General features: G+C 38.9%; 1 protein-coding gene across 1 annotated transcript in view; it reads right to left on the reverse strand.

Moving 5' to 3' along the window:
• Positions 1 to 18,293, reverse strand: part of MARCHF11 (membrane associated ring-CH-type finger 11) — a 112,147-nt gene that overhangs the window by 19,543 nt on the left and 74,311 nt on the right. Inside the window, exon 3 of the mRNA XM_030813922.1 lies at positions 3,881 to 4,073. Within this exon, the coding sequence (XP_030669782.1) occupies positions 3,881 to 4,073 (193 nt within the window). The remainder of the gene's footprint in view (positions 1 to 3,880; positions 4,074 to 18,293) is intronic.

Raw genomic sequence — 18,293 nt, forward strand, 5'->3', positions numbered from 1 at the left:
GAGCCAACATGCGCTTCCTTGGCTGTTACTTCTCCCTAAATTACTGCCACTAGCTTAAATCCTAAAGTGACTTAAATCCTTTCTATTAGTTTTCCTGGTTTACAATCATGCCATCTATTTAAACATGTAGAAGCACTCCCCAAATATAATCTCTTTACATTCTAATTTCCTTAAAACAGATGTGAATTTTATAATAAGTACAGATTGAAAATTAAATTCACACTTGATCCATAGAAGTATTCTTAAAAAGTCCAGTAACAAAAAGAGTCATTTGTCAAACATGTCTTTCCTTTATCACTGTCTAACTCTTGGCAATCACACATAATTTAACACCCTTCTTTTAATTCTCAAACTCATTTTCACTTTATTCACCTCTCTTGGAAAAGAATTCCTTTATCACTTAGGAAATGCAACCCATACAGACAAAGGGAAACCTGTTATTCAAGCTCTTACGCACTTACCATTCCACTATGTAGAATCTGTGTCTAATATAATAGTCACTAGCCACATGTGGCTATTTAAATTAAATTGAAAATTAACTTCTCAATCTCACTAGCCATATTTCAAGTACTCAATAGCCAAACTTAGCTACTGTCAACAGAATTGGATGCCACAGATACAGAATTTCATCCTTGCAGAAAGTTATTTTGAACAGCCCTGATCTAGATGTTTCAACTATAATAGCGGCTAGACCCTTGAGCGAACTCAAAACGTTAATAGCAAGAAAAAAAAACCAAATATTGGGAAAGAAGAAAATGTATTAATTATGAATGAAAGCAACAAACAAATTCACTGTGCCTAGGAATAAGTAAATAAATTTCCCCAAGTAAACAAACGTTCTCCAAATCTTAACTTCTATTTAACAATCCAACTCTCCTAAGCATTACATAGACTGGCTGGATGATAACATTTTTGGATTCTGGAATAATCTTCTATGGATTTTCAGAATTATTTTTTCAAATAATATTTATGAAGCTGCCAACCTGTTTCTTCTGCTTAGGTAGAATCAAGTTTGGAAAGCTTGGACAGATAGGAAAGAGGGATGTCTCCAATTATATTAAAATCCTTTGAATGGGGAGCCAATCTCACATCTTCCCATGGCAAGAAGGAGGCCAGCTCTCTACTTGCCAAGTATCTGTTCATCTACTTGGCTATCGCTTCCCCATGAAATCGGCCTGAAACCTTCCCCTCCCTACACACAGCACCACAGAGTTCATCCCTCCTGGTGTTCAACTACCCCTTCCCGTGCATACTTCCACAACTGTGCACATCCCACTGTATTCTAATCACTTACTTACCTGCCTGTCCTCCTCATGAGCTCCTTGGGGAAGAAAGTGGGTGACTGTTATTTTTATTCACAGAACCTAGCACTGTTCAACACACAGAAAGTTCCTAGAAAATATTTATTAAACTGAGCTGAGGAAAGGGGACACAAAGTTGTAAACCTGCTTTTCACACTAACGGGCCTCTAAATCTTCCAGTCAGGAGTATTTAAGGTACAATCAATATAATCTTTGTTACTGTCTGCATTTAATTTGCAGACATTTGAATTAATTTGAAATATTAGCAGGAGATCTTCCTGGCTGCAATCCAATTGGCCATTGGTAGACTAGGAGTATTTTGTTTTCTTTACTATAATAGTTTCTTCATTTATTGGGGAAAAAAATTAAGATATTCTCCAAGCCACAACAGACTAATTAGTGAAACTGCCAAGTAAAATAAACAATGTTCAATCAGAATTCTTTAATTTTTTTCAAAACATACAAATAGATCATGGAATGATAAAAGTAGGATTTGATGAGCCAAAACACAACGAAAACTGCCATTGATATTTAAGATTCAGATAAAATACTCATTCTCCAAAGTATCTCCAGAAAAATGGCAACTGTTTTTGTTTCTAAGAAATTTGACTTTATAAAATGGGCAAATTCTCAAATTTCAAAAGAGAAGCTTGAAATTGTCATGTATTACTGAAAGATTATTTGTTCATATGTCTGTGCTCTTGAAACCAGAACTGTAATAATCTTGACCAAAATATTAACGTTAGTCATCAAAATTTAAGATGTAATAACTCAGCACTAAATGCAAGTTGTGAAATTAAAAAAAAAAATCATTTCCTGACCATGAAATGCATGGTCTTTTTGAGTGTTTACACCGAGGGCAAGAAAGTCAACTGGACGTTTTTTCTTTCCAGGTTGGATTGGGAGCTAACTGGCTCTTTTATTTTGCATCTCCCCTTTTAATATCAACGGAACACCTCATTTTATATCATTCATGCTGAAAGACAGAATAAACACTGTCTTTGAATGTGTTAAGGGATTCAATTTGCACATCAATTTTGTGATTCTTTATTAGAGCAATGCCCTAGAGATTATATTTGAATAAAGAGTTAGAACTTCCAAATGCTTTCATATGCATTATCACATTTCATGCAAACTGTTCATATACATGATTAGCTCAATTATTCAGGCAACATCTCTTCAGTTTATATATTATTCAAAACATTTCGCTCTTTTATTTTTTTCTTTCTGGCCTGAAATTTGATCGTTTTCTTTCCTATTAGACTTGTACTAGTGAGAAAGAAGGAAAGAAAAAAGTTAAAAAAAAAATCATGCTGATCATATTTTAAACATTTATAGAATTCTTTTAGAAAAAAATGGCTGAATATATTAAAATTGCTAGTCAAATTAAAGCTCCAGTAAGTAGAGGCATTAAGTTGAAGTGATCTCAAAGTTATTCAATGTTTTCAACTTAATCAAATATACTTAATCTACAACTTCTAATTAATAACATAATTGTTTTATAATCATTATTTCCTTTATTTAGACTTGTATGGTTGGAATTATCCTTTGCATTTTTATAGGTGAGAAAACAGAAGTATGGAGGGATGAAGGTGACCTGCCCTAGCAGAGGCCCGGATTAGAAACCAAGTCTCTTGATCCCAAGCTTAGCATCCATCCGCTGAAGCTGGTAGTCCTCAAGCTTCAGCATGCATCAGAACCTCGGAGGGGCTGTAAAACCCAGATGGCTAGGCCCCACCCCTGAAGTTCCTAATTCAGTAGATCTGGGTGGAGCCTGTGCATTTCTGCCACATCAGAGCAGGAAAATGCTCCCAATGCCGTAGTACCTCCCTACAGCCACCCACACCGCTCTACCCCTCGCCCACTGGTCACCATTGCCATGCCTGTGCACCTCACACATGCCACATAAATGCTGCATGATTGGCTTCCGTTTTCTCACAGTACTAGGGAGCAACAGATGGGTCAAATGAAACACAGAAGTAACCTTTTTGCAGAGTTTATTTTAGCTAAAATGTTCGATACTTTTTCTCTTCTAAGTCACTGAGTTTATTAAGTAAAACAAAGAGACACAGGCCGGCAAGGAAAACTGTCCCCAAGTCCCTAAACTTCCAAGGGGCCCCTTTCTGCCCTCAGAAATCTGCACAGTCATCATGATGTAAGACATCGAGATGTCTGTCCTCTCCCCAAACACACAATATAGTGCCACCATTTGCATCAGCCAGGACTTCCCCAGCTTTGTAAAGGGAAACTGGTTTGCTCTTATTCCTTAGAAATAAATGACTATCCTTATACCACTCACTCCAAAGAATTTCTTCAACCCTTCCTCCTTTCTTTCAGTTGCACAACATCTCACTTTAAATGGGCATTATCCTGTTAATTTTTTTTCAAACCACACGGGAATATAGATGCTATGCTTTCTTAGAAAAGCAGCCCAATTGTGACCCACAGCTAATTCATTAACTGGAGAACTGAGATAAGTCAATCCACAACATTCTCTATTAGATCCGAATGGTGAAAACGTAATCGCTGAAAGAAATGGATTACTGACAGTGTGTTAACGTTGAAGGTCATGGTCTTACCTATGCACACTAGATCCATAAAACCATACATTCCATAGCAGATCTGAAAAAGGATGTCCTTCCTCTGCCACACTGCATAGGGGCTGAAGGCTGACCAGAGGAGCCAAGTCACACTGGCTATTAAGAACAGGGATCCTAGGATTACAGCAATCATCTGAACTTTCTCAACCAGTGTTATAGAAATGCTCTGCCACTAAAAGAAAAACAGAGGCATGTAAGAAAGGTGCTGTGTATAATTAAAAAAGAAAAAAAAAACATTTTCAGTCCTGTGCTTCTTTTCATAATGTTAGACCCTTTGAAATCTGATAAGCCCCCAAATGAATTTTTTCATTTCATCCAGGCTATAAAAAATAGAGAAGCAGATAAAGATTAATGACTTGCCTTAACTTCATTATTTTCAGTAATTCACCATTCTGTAAGTTTAATCTAGTTTGATTCCAGATAATAGTACTGAGTGTGAATGGCTAAGGAATATTTAGTACCTGGAAATCACATTATTATCTTTCATGCATGCATGAAATTAAATACACTCTGACCATACATGGTGAGAACTTCTCTATCTGGTAATTTAGTTTGCTCTTAATACATTTGGCTACTGCAAAAAGAGGGAACTGTCTCTTGTTTTTGTAGAAAAAAATGTAAAAAGCAAATAAGTTATATAAGAACATCACTGAAAAAGTCATTTAAGATAACACACTAGAATAATCATAAGGGAAGTATAAAATTGTACATTATCTGTTATTGGTACCTTCCATATAGTCAGATATTACTGACTTTTTATTATCTAATGGGTAAGCCATGAAGTATTTTTGTCAAGATTTAGAATTTGTACCTACATGACGTATCTCTGAAACTCACAACCATTTTCAGCATGTACTCTTCAGTGGGGCAAATAATTTGGTGCCCTAAGTATCAATATTCAAAAGAATTTACAGTACAAATGATCAAAAATCCTTCAAGACTGCTATTGACTGGAGAGGATTAATTAATCATGCTCTCACTTTTGCATAATTGAAGCAGAAATGAAACCAGAATTGTTATTAAGGTTTGCCAGTAAACCATGAAACTCAAAACAACCTGCATAATTGACTCATCCCGTGTGGAAGAGCTATGGCTATGGCAACATATGGCTTCTCAGAAGAATTCTTAAACAGTTTTTTAAATCTTTAAAAAAATGAGCTTAAGCAATCAGCATCCATCGGATGAATCTGAAATTTTGTCAAACTCTTTACTTACCTTCGATCTGAACTTATGTATCCCCAAATGGCAAGTTTATGACACTGATCCTTTCTCCCTCATTGTCTGTCTCTCTGTCACACACTCTCTCTCTCATACACATACCATAAATAAATAATTTACATGTAACATTTTTAAGTATGTATGTGACCTTGCATATTCATGATACTATTAAATTCTACATTTGTTAAAGATTAAATACCAGTGTACATTTGAAATATTTCATTTTCTAAAGTCAATTACCTTATTTTTCTTTTAAAAAACAGAACCAAACAACAAAGTTTGGTGAAATACTGTGAGAAAGAGATTTCCATTCATTTTAATGTAAAGATTAATTTAGTGAGAAATGGTTTGTGCTTTTACAATTCCGAATGAATAATAATTAAACTATTTCATAAGTGGGAGTTGAACAATGAGAACCCATGGACACAGGGAGGGGAACATCACACCGGGGCCTGTTGGGGGGTGGGGAAAAAGCGGAGGGAGAGCATCAGGACAAATACCTAATGCCTGAGGGGCTTAAAACCTGGGTAACGGGTTGATGGGTGTAGCAAACCACCATGTATACCTATGTAACAATCCTGCACGCTGCGCATCTGTATCCCAGAACTTAAAGTAAAATAAAATAAAATAAAAAATAATTAAACTAGTTGATATTATTTTGTCATTACAAATGAATCAAGGCTGTATTCCAAGATGTGTCTGAAGTTGTTTTATTCCTAGTTTACTGACATAATTTTAAGTACATTTATTCCAAACTGCCAGGCCTTCATATCTTTAACCATTTTAAATCTGGTGTCACCAAACAGATATGAAGTGTCAGTATCTCTTGTTCTTGTTCAGTTTTGATACTCATTAAAATTTGTTTTGAATGCAATATGGTGAGCAACGAAGAAAATTGCTATCAACCATCCTAAATGGGCGCTACCATGTCTATACACGTTACTTTACCCTTTAGCAATTTATTAGTCACATCAGATAGATGAAAAACAAAGCATACTTTAAGTCCATGAGGCGTGTGTGTGTTTGACTTTCATATGGTGGGCCGCATGTTCAAAATGTGTATGCCGGAACTGGAGGAATCCTAGGTAACCAAAGGGGGGTAACAAGGATTCACCAAGAAGAGACTTTACTGATATCTATGTTCTGTTTGCCAATAAGTCTATGATGTAATCTTAGGGGAGTAAATTTGAATAGCTCAAAATTGCATAATGAATTATATTTGGCTTCAATTAGGCCTACTAATTAATTGATCCAATTCTCCTTGCATGATAATTCACCATGGTGTCTGTAGACATAGTGTGGCTAGGCCCTACCGAATGCTTGGATTTGGCAGGATGGAAGTCATGGTTGGATGCATTGGCTGTAGTGTTTCCTGGGACCCAGGAAATCGAGTGGCCACGCGCTGACCCTGAGGTGCCAGCCTCTTCCATTTTCTGTATGGCATGCTTCTGACACACAAGGTGTGGCTGATCCTAGGTGAGGTGTGGCTGATCCTAGGTGAATAAATGAAGGGAGAGGCTCACCAGAAGCAAGAAACAGGGACGCTTCACACTTGTTTTAGTGACAGCAAATTTAAATTTGTGTACAATTCAAATGCTTGGCAGTTTGGAATGAACATGTTTAAGATTATGTCCGGAGGCAAAGAAAAAAGAGCAACCCTTGATTACAGTACACTGGGAAGCTTAACTATTCACTATCATCATAGAAATTATTTTTGTTGTAAATGTAAGAAGTAATTTAGGATTTTTGAAGATTATTTTTTAAAGAAGGTTAAATTGTACAAAATCTATAGTGAGCTCCCTGAAATTTTTTTTGGTTTTATATCACTCTGCTAATAATGCAAATATGCAAATGTGTTTACAAGTAAACAGACGTTCCTCATATACTGATGAACCTTAAAATTAACATCACTTTTGAACAGTTAATGAGGACACATCATTACTGAAACCAAAATTACTAAACTCAATTATAAACACAGGAATTTCCCTTTGAAGACAGCTATCATCTTGGTAATTTCTCTGCCCACTATATACGGTGCTTTCTTATATCTACCATTATGTGCAAAAAGGAGGGTTGTTCTCATTCTTCCGCTAGAAGAAATAATTCTGCCTTCGACCAGCAGAAAACACTCACCCAGTGTCCTTGTCCTTGGAGGGCGTGCATCATCTAATGGGCTCAGCCTGAAGGAGCTGTGTTAATGGGCCATTTGCTTCGATGATAAAAGTAGAAAATAAGTCTCGTGGGACTTCTCCCTCTACCCCAATGTTATATCCATAAGTTTTGGAAATAATCCAAAGGCCAGTTTGTGAGATTATTTCCAAAACTTTTCAGCAAAATATTTCACTATCTCCTCTAAAGAGATACATAGGAGTGTGTGTGTCTGTGTGTACGTGTGTGTGTGTGCACATGTGTGTGTCTGTTGCATTTAACTTTCTTCCCACATTTGGAAAGAAAAGTAATATAACAATAGCCAGATTGGCTCTAAATAGTTGCTACTGCTTTCTTTCTTTCCGTAATAGTTGAATATGTGTGATCCTTTCATATTCCTGAAAAGCTGTTTACTTCTACAAAACAAACAAGTTCATGTACTGTTTCCAGCAAAAGTGGGACCAACTGGCACCTCTTTTGAAAGCTCACCCTCATTTAGTGCACTAGAAGAAGTAATTTAGTAATTTACTAAATTTAATAATTTAATAATTATAGCTTCTATTTGTACAGGACTGATATATGCCAGGCACTTTTCTAAGAGGTTATTTATTTGTATTAAGTCATTTAATTCCCACAACTCCTCTATGAGGGAATTACTATTGTTATCCCCATTTTACAGGTAAGTAAACTGAGACAGAGAGAAGTTAAACAACGTGCCCAAGGTTACACATCCAGTGAGGACTGGAGTTGAGGTACAAACCCAGGTAGTCTGGCTTCCAGGTTCATGCTTTTACCACTTACACTAGACTATGTAATAATTCCACCGAGAACTTTAATAACAATTAATGGCATACACCCCGCCTCTGCAGTGCCATGACAGTTCTCCTGATGAAGCTTCCCAGTCTGTCTTCTCTAGGCTACTGAAAGAGCTTTCTAGCTGAACTTGAAGCTGTGAGTCATTCCCTGCTCCTCAGAGCAATTCCCCGGGGTTCATTCCTAATGCAAGGGGAGATGTCCCTCTAAGCTTCAGCGAGGAGGGCTAAATGGTTCAGCACGTATCCTCAGTGTCTGGTAGAAGGATCAAAAAGGGATGGAGGGCGATTAAGAGGAAGAGAGGAAAGGAGCAGGGAAGGAGGGAAGGAAGGAAGGAAGGAAGGAAGGAAGGAAGGGAGGGAGGGAGGGAGGGAGGGAGGGAGGCAGACAGACCCCTCAATTCAGCTTCATATGACTTCTTTTTATTCTCCCAAATGCACTGTTTACTTTGGTCCCTCTGTGTCTTTGAGCATGGTCTTTCCTCGGCATGCAACGTCTGTCTCCTCTTTATTCAACTGATCCATCTGTCCATACCAGGCACTAATGCCACCTCTTCTAAAGAGCCATCCTCTCATGCACTTCCTCTCCTAAACAGGATCCTTTTACCTGGGCCCCTACTGTCCACTATTTATACTTCTGGGTAAGGCTGGCTTCCTTCCTTCACACTCGAATCCCAGATAGCCATGTCCGTCCCCGTTGTCCCCGGACTGCAGGTTTCCCGGTGGCAGAAGCTGAGTCTCATGCCCCCTCCTGTGCACCACAGAGCTGAGCACACCCAGGAAATGCTGGAAATACATGGAATTCTGACTTTAGTTTCCACCACTCATCCAACTGCCAGATTTTCATTCTCTCTGCATCCATCCCATCAGTATCTATGGGATAAAGACCCACTCCGGCCAAGCCACCAGTTAGTCAAGAAGTGAGAACTCAGATCTGTCTCCAAAGCCTCAGTTCTTTCTAAAATGCCCTTCTCTCCGCCTACTCTCTCTGCTCTCACTCCTTAATTCCCTACTTAAACTGACACATCCTGTATCTGAAAGGAAAAACAACACGGGCTCAGTCACACCTATTTAAAAGGTGGCTGTGGGAATGGAAAAAATTCACCACCTGCAAAAGCAGTCCAACAAAGTTCCAAAATCTGACTCATACCTTTCTAAATGGTATCTCCAAATATTTCTTGAATCTGAAAGCTGCAGTTTGTTAATTTTAACACGAAGAAGATAAGCTCAAGGAGTTATATCTCTTTAATTTTAATGAAATTTTGGGAGAAATTAAATAACTCACATTGGATATTATGTAATATTCTCTTTACATGTAACTTCCCAGAGATGTACCAATAGGGTCCACCAGTCCTACAAAGATTCTGAAAATGTACATGGCCCAGAATTGGGTATCTTTGTGTGGGAGATTCCGTGTTAGTGGAGTATTCTCCATGAGAAATTAGAAAAGCACTCTAATAATTTCCACAGATTGCTGCGAAACCAGGCAAATACTGTGTTCTTATCAATGAAGTATGACTAATTAATGGAGGTTTATTACTGCCTTCAGAAAATAAAGGAGGGAAGAAAAAGCTATGAATTTTCTTTAAGGAAATGACAGGATACTCCAAGTCTCTTCCTGTACAAATCCCTTCCAACCAGTAAGCTAAGCACTTGAGAAAGACATACACTCCATCAGGTCTCTAAGAAGCTATTTAGAAAAAGGTGGACCTGTCTTTCTGCTGTCTGAAAGAGTTAAGGAACCTTCTCAATTTAGGAACCAATTTCCTCTCTGAAAATAGCACATGCTCAGAGGGCACTAGGCTGAACTCCGAGGAAGAGAAGACCTGTTCAGGGTGCCTTAAATCATTCAGTCTCAGGTACCGTTTCATCTTTGTTTTTACAAGGCAGGCCAGAATGAATCATAAGTTAATAGAGTTGTAGTACGATGATTTATACTGTGTGTTATGACAGGTGGGATTACTCAACAGTGTCACAGGAGAGAACACCTGCTCTTAAGAGGTGTCCTCTTCAGAAAATGAATTTAGCTAAAACTTACATTCAGTCATCTTTAGATGGTGTGCAAATTGCAACACTAAAGTTGGGATTTGAAATGCTGGCAGAAAACATCTCAATGTGTAATCAAGTTGACATGTAGATACAAAATTCAGTTAATTATATGCCCATTCTTTGTAGAGCTGTATTTATAGGCTGCATATTAAAAGTGATTTTCATGATTTGGTATGAGTCTTTTCTGCTAGAAAAGCATTTTCACAAACTTATCAGAGCTGAGCTAAAGACTAGACAAAAGCAATTTGCTTTGCCTAAGAAAGAGGAAATCTAAACAACCTAGAGAAAATCATTAGAAAACATAGAACCATTTCTCTGGAAAAACTGTTAACAATTACTTAAATGAAAGAGGAATATAATAACTGATCCTAAAGATGGAAAGAGCAATAAGGAGATACTATAAATAACTGTATGCCCATTAATCCCACAGCATAAAGGAAATATGTAACTTCCTTGGAAAACTTAATTACCAAAACTGACTCAAGAAGAAATGGAATGTATGAATAATTCTACATAGAAACAGAAGTTGTCATCAAAAGCCTTCCACAAACAAGATAACAAATACCTCCAGGACCAGTTTCACCAGATATTATAAAGCATTTAAAGACAACATTTTATCAATCTGACATATTCTCTCTCAGAAAACAGAGGAGGACAGAACATTTTCCAACTCATTTTACAAGGCCACACAACACTGATACCAAAACCTGACAAAAACATTATAAGAAAAGACAAATTTCAGGCCAATATTCTTTATGAGCATGAATGAGAAGAAATCCTCTACTAGATATTAGCAAATTGAACCCAGCAATATAGAAAAATAACAGTGCAGCATGAGTGAGTGAGGTTCACCCTAGAAATGCAAGGTCAATATAACATCCAAATAGCAATCAATGCAACAGACCATATTAGAAATAAAAATATCCTCTCAATAGATGTGGTAAAATCATTTGGTATACCCTCATCCATGATGAAAACTAGGAAGAGAAAGAAAACTTCCTAGCCTGAAAAAGGCATCCAAAAAACACTTAGAGATAGGATGGTACCTGTGTGGAGGGGAAACGCTATCTTTTCTCTGATCAGGAACTAGGCAAAGATTTTCACCCGTTTTACTTCTATTTGACTTTGCATTGGGTGTCCTATTCAATACAATGAACCAAATAACAAAAAGAGAAAGGTACAAAGATTATGAAGGAAAAACTATAAAATTGTCTCTCTTTTTAGATAGCATGATTATCTGTGTAGAAATGCTAGGGAATTTATAAGAAAACCTATTAGAATTAGTAAATTAATTTAGCAAAGCCTCAAAATACAAGATAACAGGCAGGGTGTGGTGGCTCACACCTGTAATCCCAGCACTTTGGGGAGGCGGAGGCAGGCGGATCACCTGAGGTCAAGAGTTCAAGACCAACCTGGCCAACATGGTGAAATCCTGTCTCTACTAAAAATACAAAAATTAGCTGGGTGTGGTGGCAGTCTCCTGTAATCCCAGCTACTCAGGAGGCTGAGGCAGGAGAATTGCTTGAACCCAGGAGGCAGAGATTGCAGTGAATTGAGATCATGCCACAACACTCCAGCCTGAGAGGCAGAGTGAGACTCCATCTCAAAAAAAAAAAAGAAAAAAAAATACAAGATAACAATGATCAATTATATTTAAATATCAGCAGCAAAAAGTTGAAAAGTGAAATTACAAAAACAATACTATATAAACAACAAAAATCATAAATGACTTAAGACTAATTTTTTTAAAAGATAACCTACAAATTGTTGTTAGATAAAATTCAAAAAGAACTATATAAGATTTATTTTTTTAAAAGTTGGAGTGTTCTTGTTAAATGATCCTCCAAACCTCTTCTTCCTTGTTTCTACACTTTTGATGTACACACTTCTTAGCTTAATAAAAGCCATTTTCTTTGTAAAAAGAGGAAAAGAGAAGAAAAATATAGATGTGAGCATTAAACAAATAATGCACACCTATTAGAAATAGGTTTACTAATAGAGATTTTTCAAGAAAGATGATCAAATTTTCAAGAAATATGACCCACTTATATCTAATTTATAAGAAATATGAATTTGGGCTATGACAACTATGAGTCAGCTCCTGTCACATCAGCCACATGGTGGAAATTTGATACTGTATGGAGATACATTTAATGTTTCAAATTTTTATAGAATCATTATAACCCACAAAAGAGAGGGAAAAAAAGGGTTCCTCAACTGCTTACATATTATAATGCAAACTATCACTTTGTTGATTTTTCACTGATGTAATTTCATTAAAAACATATTTAAATGCCAAAAATAAATAAGACTCATATAAATTACAGTTGTGGCTAAAAAGACTCACCATTGTTCAAATTGTCATTCTCCTCCATTTTAACTTCAAAAGTTAAAATAGGAGAAAAATAGTAACAGAAAAACAAAAGCTTCTTGTTTTGTTTGGTTTTTTAACAAGTTTTTTAAAAGAGACCACTCATTTGAAGTTAATCAGTATAATTTTAACTCATAGAAATCAAAAAAGAAAATTGTTGGTTGCTATTTCCAAAAGAATTAGGCACGAGAAAATGCTTCAGACTCACTTTCTTGTGTGAAAACATCTTTCCTCCACTTCTTCAGCTATTGGTAACGCACATCCTTTGAGGGATGGTGTCTTGACCATAGATCATCATTTTGTTCATTAAAATACCTTGAACTCAATCATGCCACCAACAGAAAAGCAGAGAAGTGGGCGGGAAGCTCCCGATGTGTACTCGGGAATGCTGTCAGGATTTCATGTTACTGTACAGAATTTAGAATGTCAATACAAATTTTCTTCCAGAAACCTGGAAATCCCAGGGGGTTTGAAGGGCCATGACCCAGGACTATGGCAATGTGCTCAGTAAGATTTGCTGCTCAGGAGGAAGAAATTAAGCCCCCTGAGGGATGGGTTACACAGGGGGTTCCTGGAATAAATGTCCAAGACCATGTGCCTGGGTCCCAGAATTGCAAAGAAGGAGAGAAATTTTCTTTCCCCAGAAAAGAAGCCCTGGGAGGAGACAGCCTCAGGAAGACTTCGCTCTACTAAGGAGATTCTTCCCCACCTTCCTCGGGGTACTGGACTCAAGTGAAGTGGACACGGGAGTAGGAGAGGCTGCCCTTTAACTCCAGGACTAGAAGAATAAAGTCCTAGATGAATCAGAACAAAGGTAAAACTGGCCCAAGGCCATGGAGGCAGCAGCAAAAGGAATACCAGACCAGGGCCAGAGTGACCAGATGAGCCCGGAAGTTCCAAAATTCAATTCCAGGAGGAGGAAAATTAATACAATGTGAAGGTTTCGTTATCGAGAATCAGGACCAGTAGAGCCCAGTGATGTGGAGTGGAGAGTGACTCTAAATGGCAGAGGCAGCTGTAGGTGGCCAGGGAACAGGACATGAACAACATGAGTGAGATGGGCCTTACAAAGAAGTGTCTACCCAAGAAAACCCTTCCATCAAAGGCTGCCCTTTACCCAGGTGCCAAGTCTTTGGAAACAGGAGTTGAATCCTGTTTCCAGAATCTCCTATCCGTCTGTCTCCATTCACAGGAGGGAGGTATATCAGAGCAGCAGAAGGTGTAAAAAGTTTTCTTAGAAGGAATAAAGATGTTTAGTGGGAAGTTATGTCTAACTGAGAAGTTAATAAGAGCAACAACTATTTGGACTGACTAGCAAGCATTAATTTAGCAACTATAGGGTACAGAGTAATTTAGCAACTACAGGGTAAGCATCTTACAAAGAAGGTTATGTCTAACTGAGAAAAATCCCCGAATAACTGAGTATTAACAGGAGCAACAACTATTTGGACTGACTTGCGAGCATTAATTTGCCGACTACAGGGTACAGAGGCCACAGAAGAAATACCAAAGATTCTGGATCTCACAGGAAAAAAAAAAAAAAAAGCATATTTATTCCTTTATTTGCATTCTCTAATTCTTCCAGAACCATCCACATCTCATCTCTCCATGTTATCTCCTATTTGATTGTTGTAGATTTTCATATTTGTCAGTGGCTTATTAGTCCAGATTTAACAGTCTAAAAGTTGAAATAAAAATGCATTTTAGGTTCCTGTAGTCCCAGCTACTCAGGAGGCTGAGGCAGGAGAGTGGCGTGAACCCGGGAGGCAGAGTTGCAGTAAGCTGAGATCATGCCACTGCACTCCAGCCTGGGCGACAGAGCGAGACTCCATCTCAAAAAAAAAAAAAAAAATGCATTTTAGCTTTTCAGTTTTCGATTTATGCTGCCTTCTCCTTCTCAGTTTTAATTGCGTCTCATAACAAAAGCAGGTGCTAGCTATTATTTCAAATCAGGGAAATCTTCCCCAAGTGTCAGCTGTCTAATATGATTAGGCTTAGTAACTAGATTTTGCCCCATATGAATTAAAAGTGTGTGTCTGCATGTGATGCGTTTTTATTTCATTACTCCTCTCAATATTCCGTATTAATTATGTTTAAATACAGACTCCCCAGGGGAGCCCTATCTAACTAATTAGTAGGCGGTCATAACTAGATTTGCTTATTCTCTCCACCAGGAGTTGAAAGCTACCTTTGCTAAAGGAGCTTATTTAAACTCTCAACAGGCCATTGCTGTTTTCAACCTTGCTTTTGGAGCAGAATTTTCATTGAAAGCAACTGTCAGGCCTCTGAGCCTGACAAGCTAAGCCATCATATCCCCTGTGACCTACCCTTACACATCCAGATCTCGGGTTCCTGCCTTAACTGATGACATTCCACCACAAAAGAAGTGAAAATGGCCTGTTCCTGCCTTAACTGATGACATTGTCTTGTGAAATTCCTTCTCCTGGCTCATCCTGGCTCAAAAGCTCCCCCACCGAGTACCTTGTGGACCCCCTACTCTGCCCGCCATAGGACAACTCCCTTTTTCCCCCCGCCAGAGGACAACTCCCTTTTTCCTTTACCTACCCAAATCCTATAAAACGGCCCCACCCCCATCTCCCTTTGCTGACTCTCTTTTCAGACTCAGCCCGCCTGCACCCAGGTGATTAAAAGCTTTATTGCTCACACAAAGCCTGTTTGGTGGTCTTTTCACACGGACACACATGAAAGCAATGACCTTCCCACTTGAAATATTTCAGTTCATGTAGGCCAATGCAATTTCTCCTGGTAGTCAGAACAACACTGTTAGTAATTAGGGACCATAGAATGAGGCAGATTAGCCCTTGCATGAAATTTATGCAGAATCTTTTACAAAGTGGCTTCTCTTGGCTACAGGGAGGCAGCATACTATGTTGGGACAAGCAGAGAGCTGTGAATTGGCACTGCTACCAAGCAGGTAATTCTTCTCATAAGGACCTCAATGTTCTTTATAAAATGACATTTGGTATATCTTAGAATAATTGTATGTTGATGCCTCCATGCATTGGTCTGCTTCCTTAATTGGGGTTCTAAGGAATGAAACAATGGCTATAAGATCATAAGGTGGCTGAGTCAGTAACAGAAAAAACACAGCCCATTAAGCTGATCTGAATGTGCAGTGTCTGCTACTACATGGAACTGGGCTTTGCCTCAGTTCTTGGTTAAAGCCACACTGTAAGATGACACTGATACGTACAGGAGGCAGGGAAATACTGGGTAGAAGAGGGTGGGGTCCCTGGAGAGGGCTTCACCCTCAAGCCTGGACCTGTGATCCTAAATGAGAACATCGCATCCCTGTTTTCCTGCCTGAATGTTGCCTTCTGGTCTACCACGCCCTCTGTCCTGTGCCTGTAAGAACCCCAGACCTGAGACCCAACACACACACACACACACAGAGAAGAGAGAAGTGTCTGAATGTCTAGAGAAGCAGCAACTGGACGTCGGAGACTATGGCCAGAGAGGAGTTCAGCCACGGACAGCCAAACTCCAGGGGAAGACTGCCTTCCCACTCCAACCCATTTCCAGCTCTCCATCCCGCTGAGAGCCACTTCCACGGCTCACTAAAATCTCCACATTCACCATGTTTCAAGTCTGTGTGACCTCATTCCTCTTGGGCATTGGACAGGGACCCAGGTGCAGGTCAAGAGGCTGTCACACTGACTTTCCACTGAGCTGTTTAATGGTTGCTGTGGGCCAGTTCGCGGTTTGTTCCTGCCAGGACCCAAAGGCACTTGCCCTGGCTCCTGTACCCACTCACCTGCATGTTCCCCGTCTTGCAAGGCGTTTGAGCATTGTTGGCTGAGTAAGGGAGCCACCCTTTCACAAGTCCCGCGAAGGGGTCAAGGGAACTATCTTGTTTTGACACCACTGATCTAAAAATACATATGGAATTCCGACCCCTTTAAGCATCTAATATGTATAAATGTATTCATTCAACATGCAACTTATCAGATGTCTGGTACATGCCAGACCCTACAGAAGTCACCATGAGATCACTGCCCAAGCAGAAAAAAAAAAAAAAAAAACTCCACAAAAGTTTAAAAATCACAATACAGCTTGGTATGCACTCATAGAGAAAAGTGAATATGGTGCTTGACGAATGGAGAAACTGCATCTGCCGTGGTCATCAAGTCATCAGCACTTGAGCTGAGTTTGACAGGATGGGTCAGAAGAATTGGCTAGGTGGAGAGACAGCAGAGGACCTGGGGAGACGAAGGACAGACAAGGAGAAGTGTGTGCACAGGAGCTGGTGTGTTTGGGAAATAGTGGGGTTTTATTGTTGCTAGAGAGTAGAATCCACGTGAGCAAGCTTGAAAGGGGTTTCTAGGATTAACTATGGAGTTTCAATTTTATCCTACAAGGCAATGACGATTACAGAATCACAAGAAAGAACCAGGTTTAAATGTGGAAGGATGTTGCAGAGATGTTCACCTGCGTAGTCCTGTTCTTGCTTCCTGTATTTTCCAAAGATGGTTAAAATAATACATCCTGTCCATGTGCTCTTTTGCCATGTGGCTCTTGCCATTCCCCATCAAGAAGCCGTGCCCATTTCTCCACCCCCTAGAATATAGGGGATGCTTTGACCAATAGCATATGGAGAAGTGGCTCTGTGTCAATTCCAAACACAGATTTTAACTGACCTGGCAGTTTCTGTTTCCCCTCTTTTAAAAGTCATGCCACATAAGAATTACTGAAACCACCATGCCATGAGAAGCTCAAGACACATGAGAGAGGCCCTGGCAGATGAGACGCCATGTGGAGAGGAAGACCAAGGGGCACCGAGGAACTAGACATGTAAGCGAAGTTCTCATGGAAGTGCATCCTCCTGCCCAAGAATCCTAGGCAGATGCCACATTGACCATAGACAAATCACCCAGCAGAACCCTTTCGGACCATAAAATTGTGAGCAAAAGGAAAACAGTTGTTTGAAACCACTAAATATCTTTGCGTCATGGTAACTGCAGGAGTAACAGACTAAAATTCAGAAAACCAGACTCTTCGTGTACCACCAACTCAGCTGAGCTGCCCAACTTCTCGATCCTTTCTCTTCCTCATCTTTAAAATGAAGATTTTGATTAAGTCATCTTTAAGGCCCCTTTCTGCTCTATAATTCCCTAGAGTGCTCACTTCACTTTATTATTCAATCTTTCTTTCCTTCCCACCTTTTCCCCTTACCCCTCCTTCTCCATCTCCTTTTCCCCACAACTACCTTAGGAATTCTATAACAAAAAGCCCTTAAAAGGATGAGAAATGTTTTGGGGGTGATAAAATATTCTAAAACTGTATGGTGATAAAGGGTGAACAAGTCTATAAATTTACTAAAAATTATTGAATTGTACACTTAAAATGGGGGAATTTTATAGCGTATAAATTACATCTCAATAAAACTATTTTTAAGGCCCTGGAAAAAAAAATCCTTAAAATAGCAAATTGAATAAAATCTTTTTGTCAATTATTTGTCCGGTTGGTGTGTGTTATCTTCAATTGTAAAATACTTGAAATACACTTAATTTTTTTTTTTTTATTATACTTTAGGTTTCAGGGTACATGTGCACAATGTGCAGGTTTGTTACATATGTATCCATGTGCCATGTTGATTTCCTGCACCCATTAACTCGTCATTTAGCATTAGGTATATCTCCTAATGCTGTTCCTCCCCCCTCCCCCCACCCCACAACAGTCCCCGGAATGTGATATTCCCCTTCCTGGAAATACATTTAATTTTTAAAAGTAAATCTAGCTCCTGTCACAACCCAACAGAGAGGGAACCCCAAGG

Source organism: Nomascus leucogenys, chromosome 6 (genome assembly GCF_006542625.1).
Source record: "Nomascus leucogenys isolate Asia chromosome 6, Asia_NLE_v1, whole genome shotgun sequence".
Lineage (NCBI taxonomy): Eukaryota > Metazoa > Chordata > Mammalia > Primates > Hylobatidae > Nomascus > Nomascus leucogenys.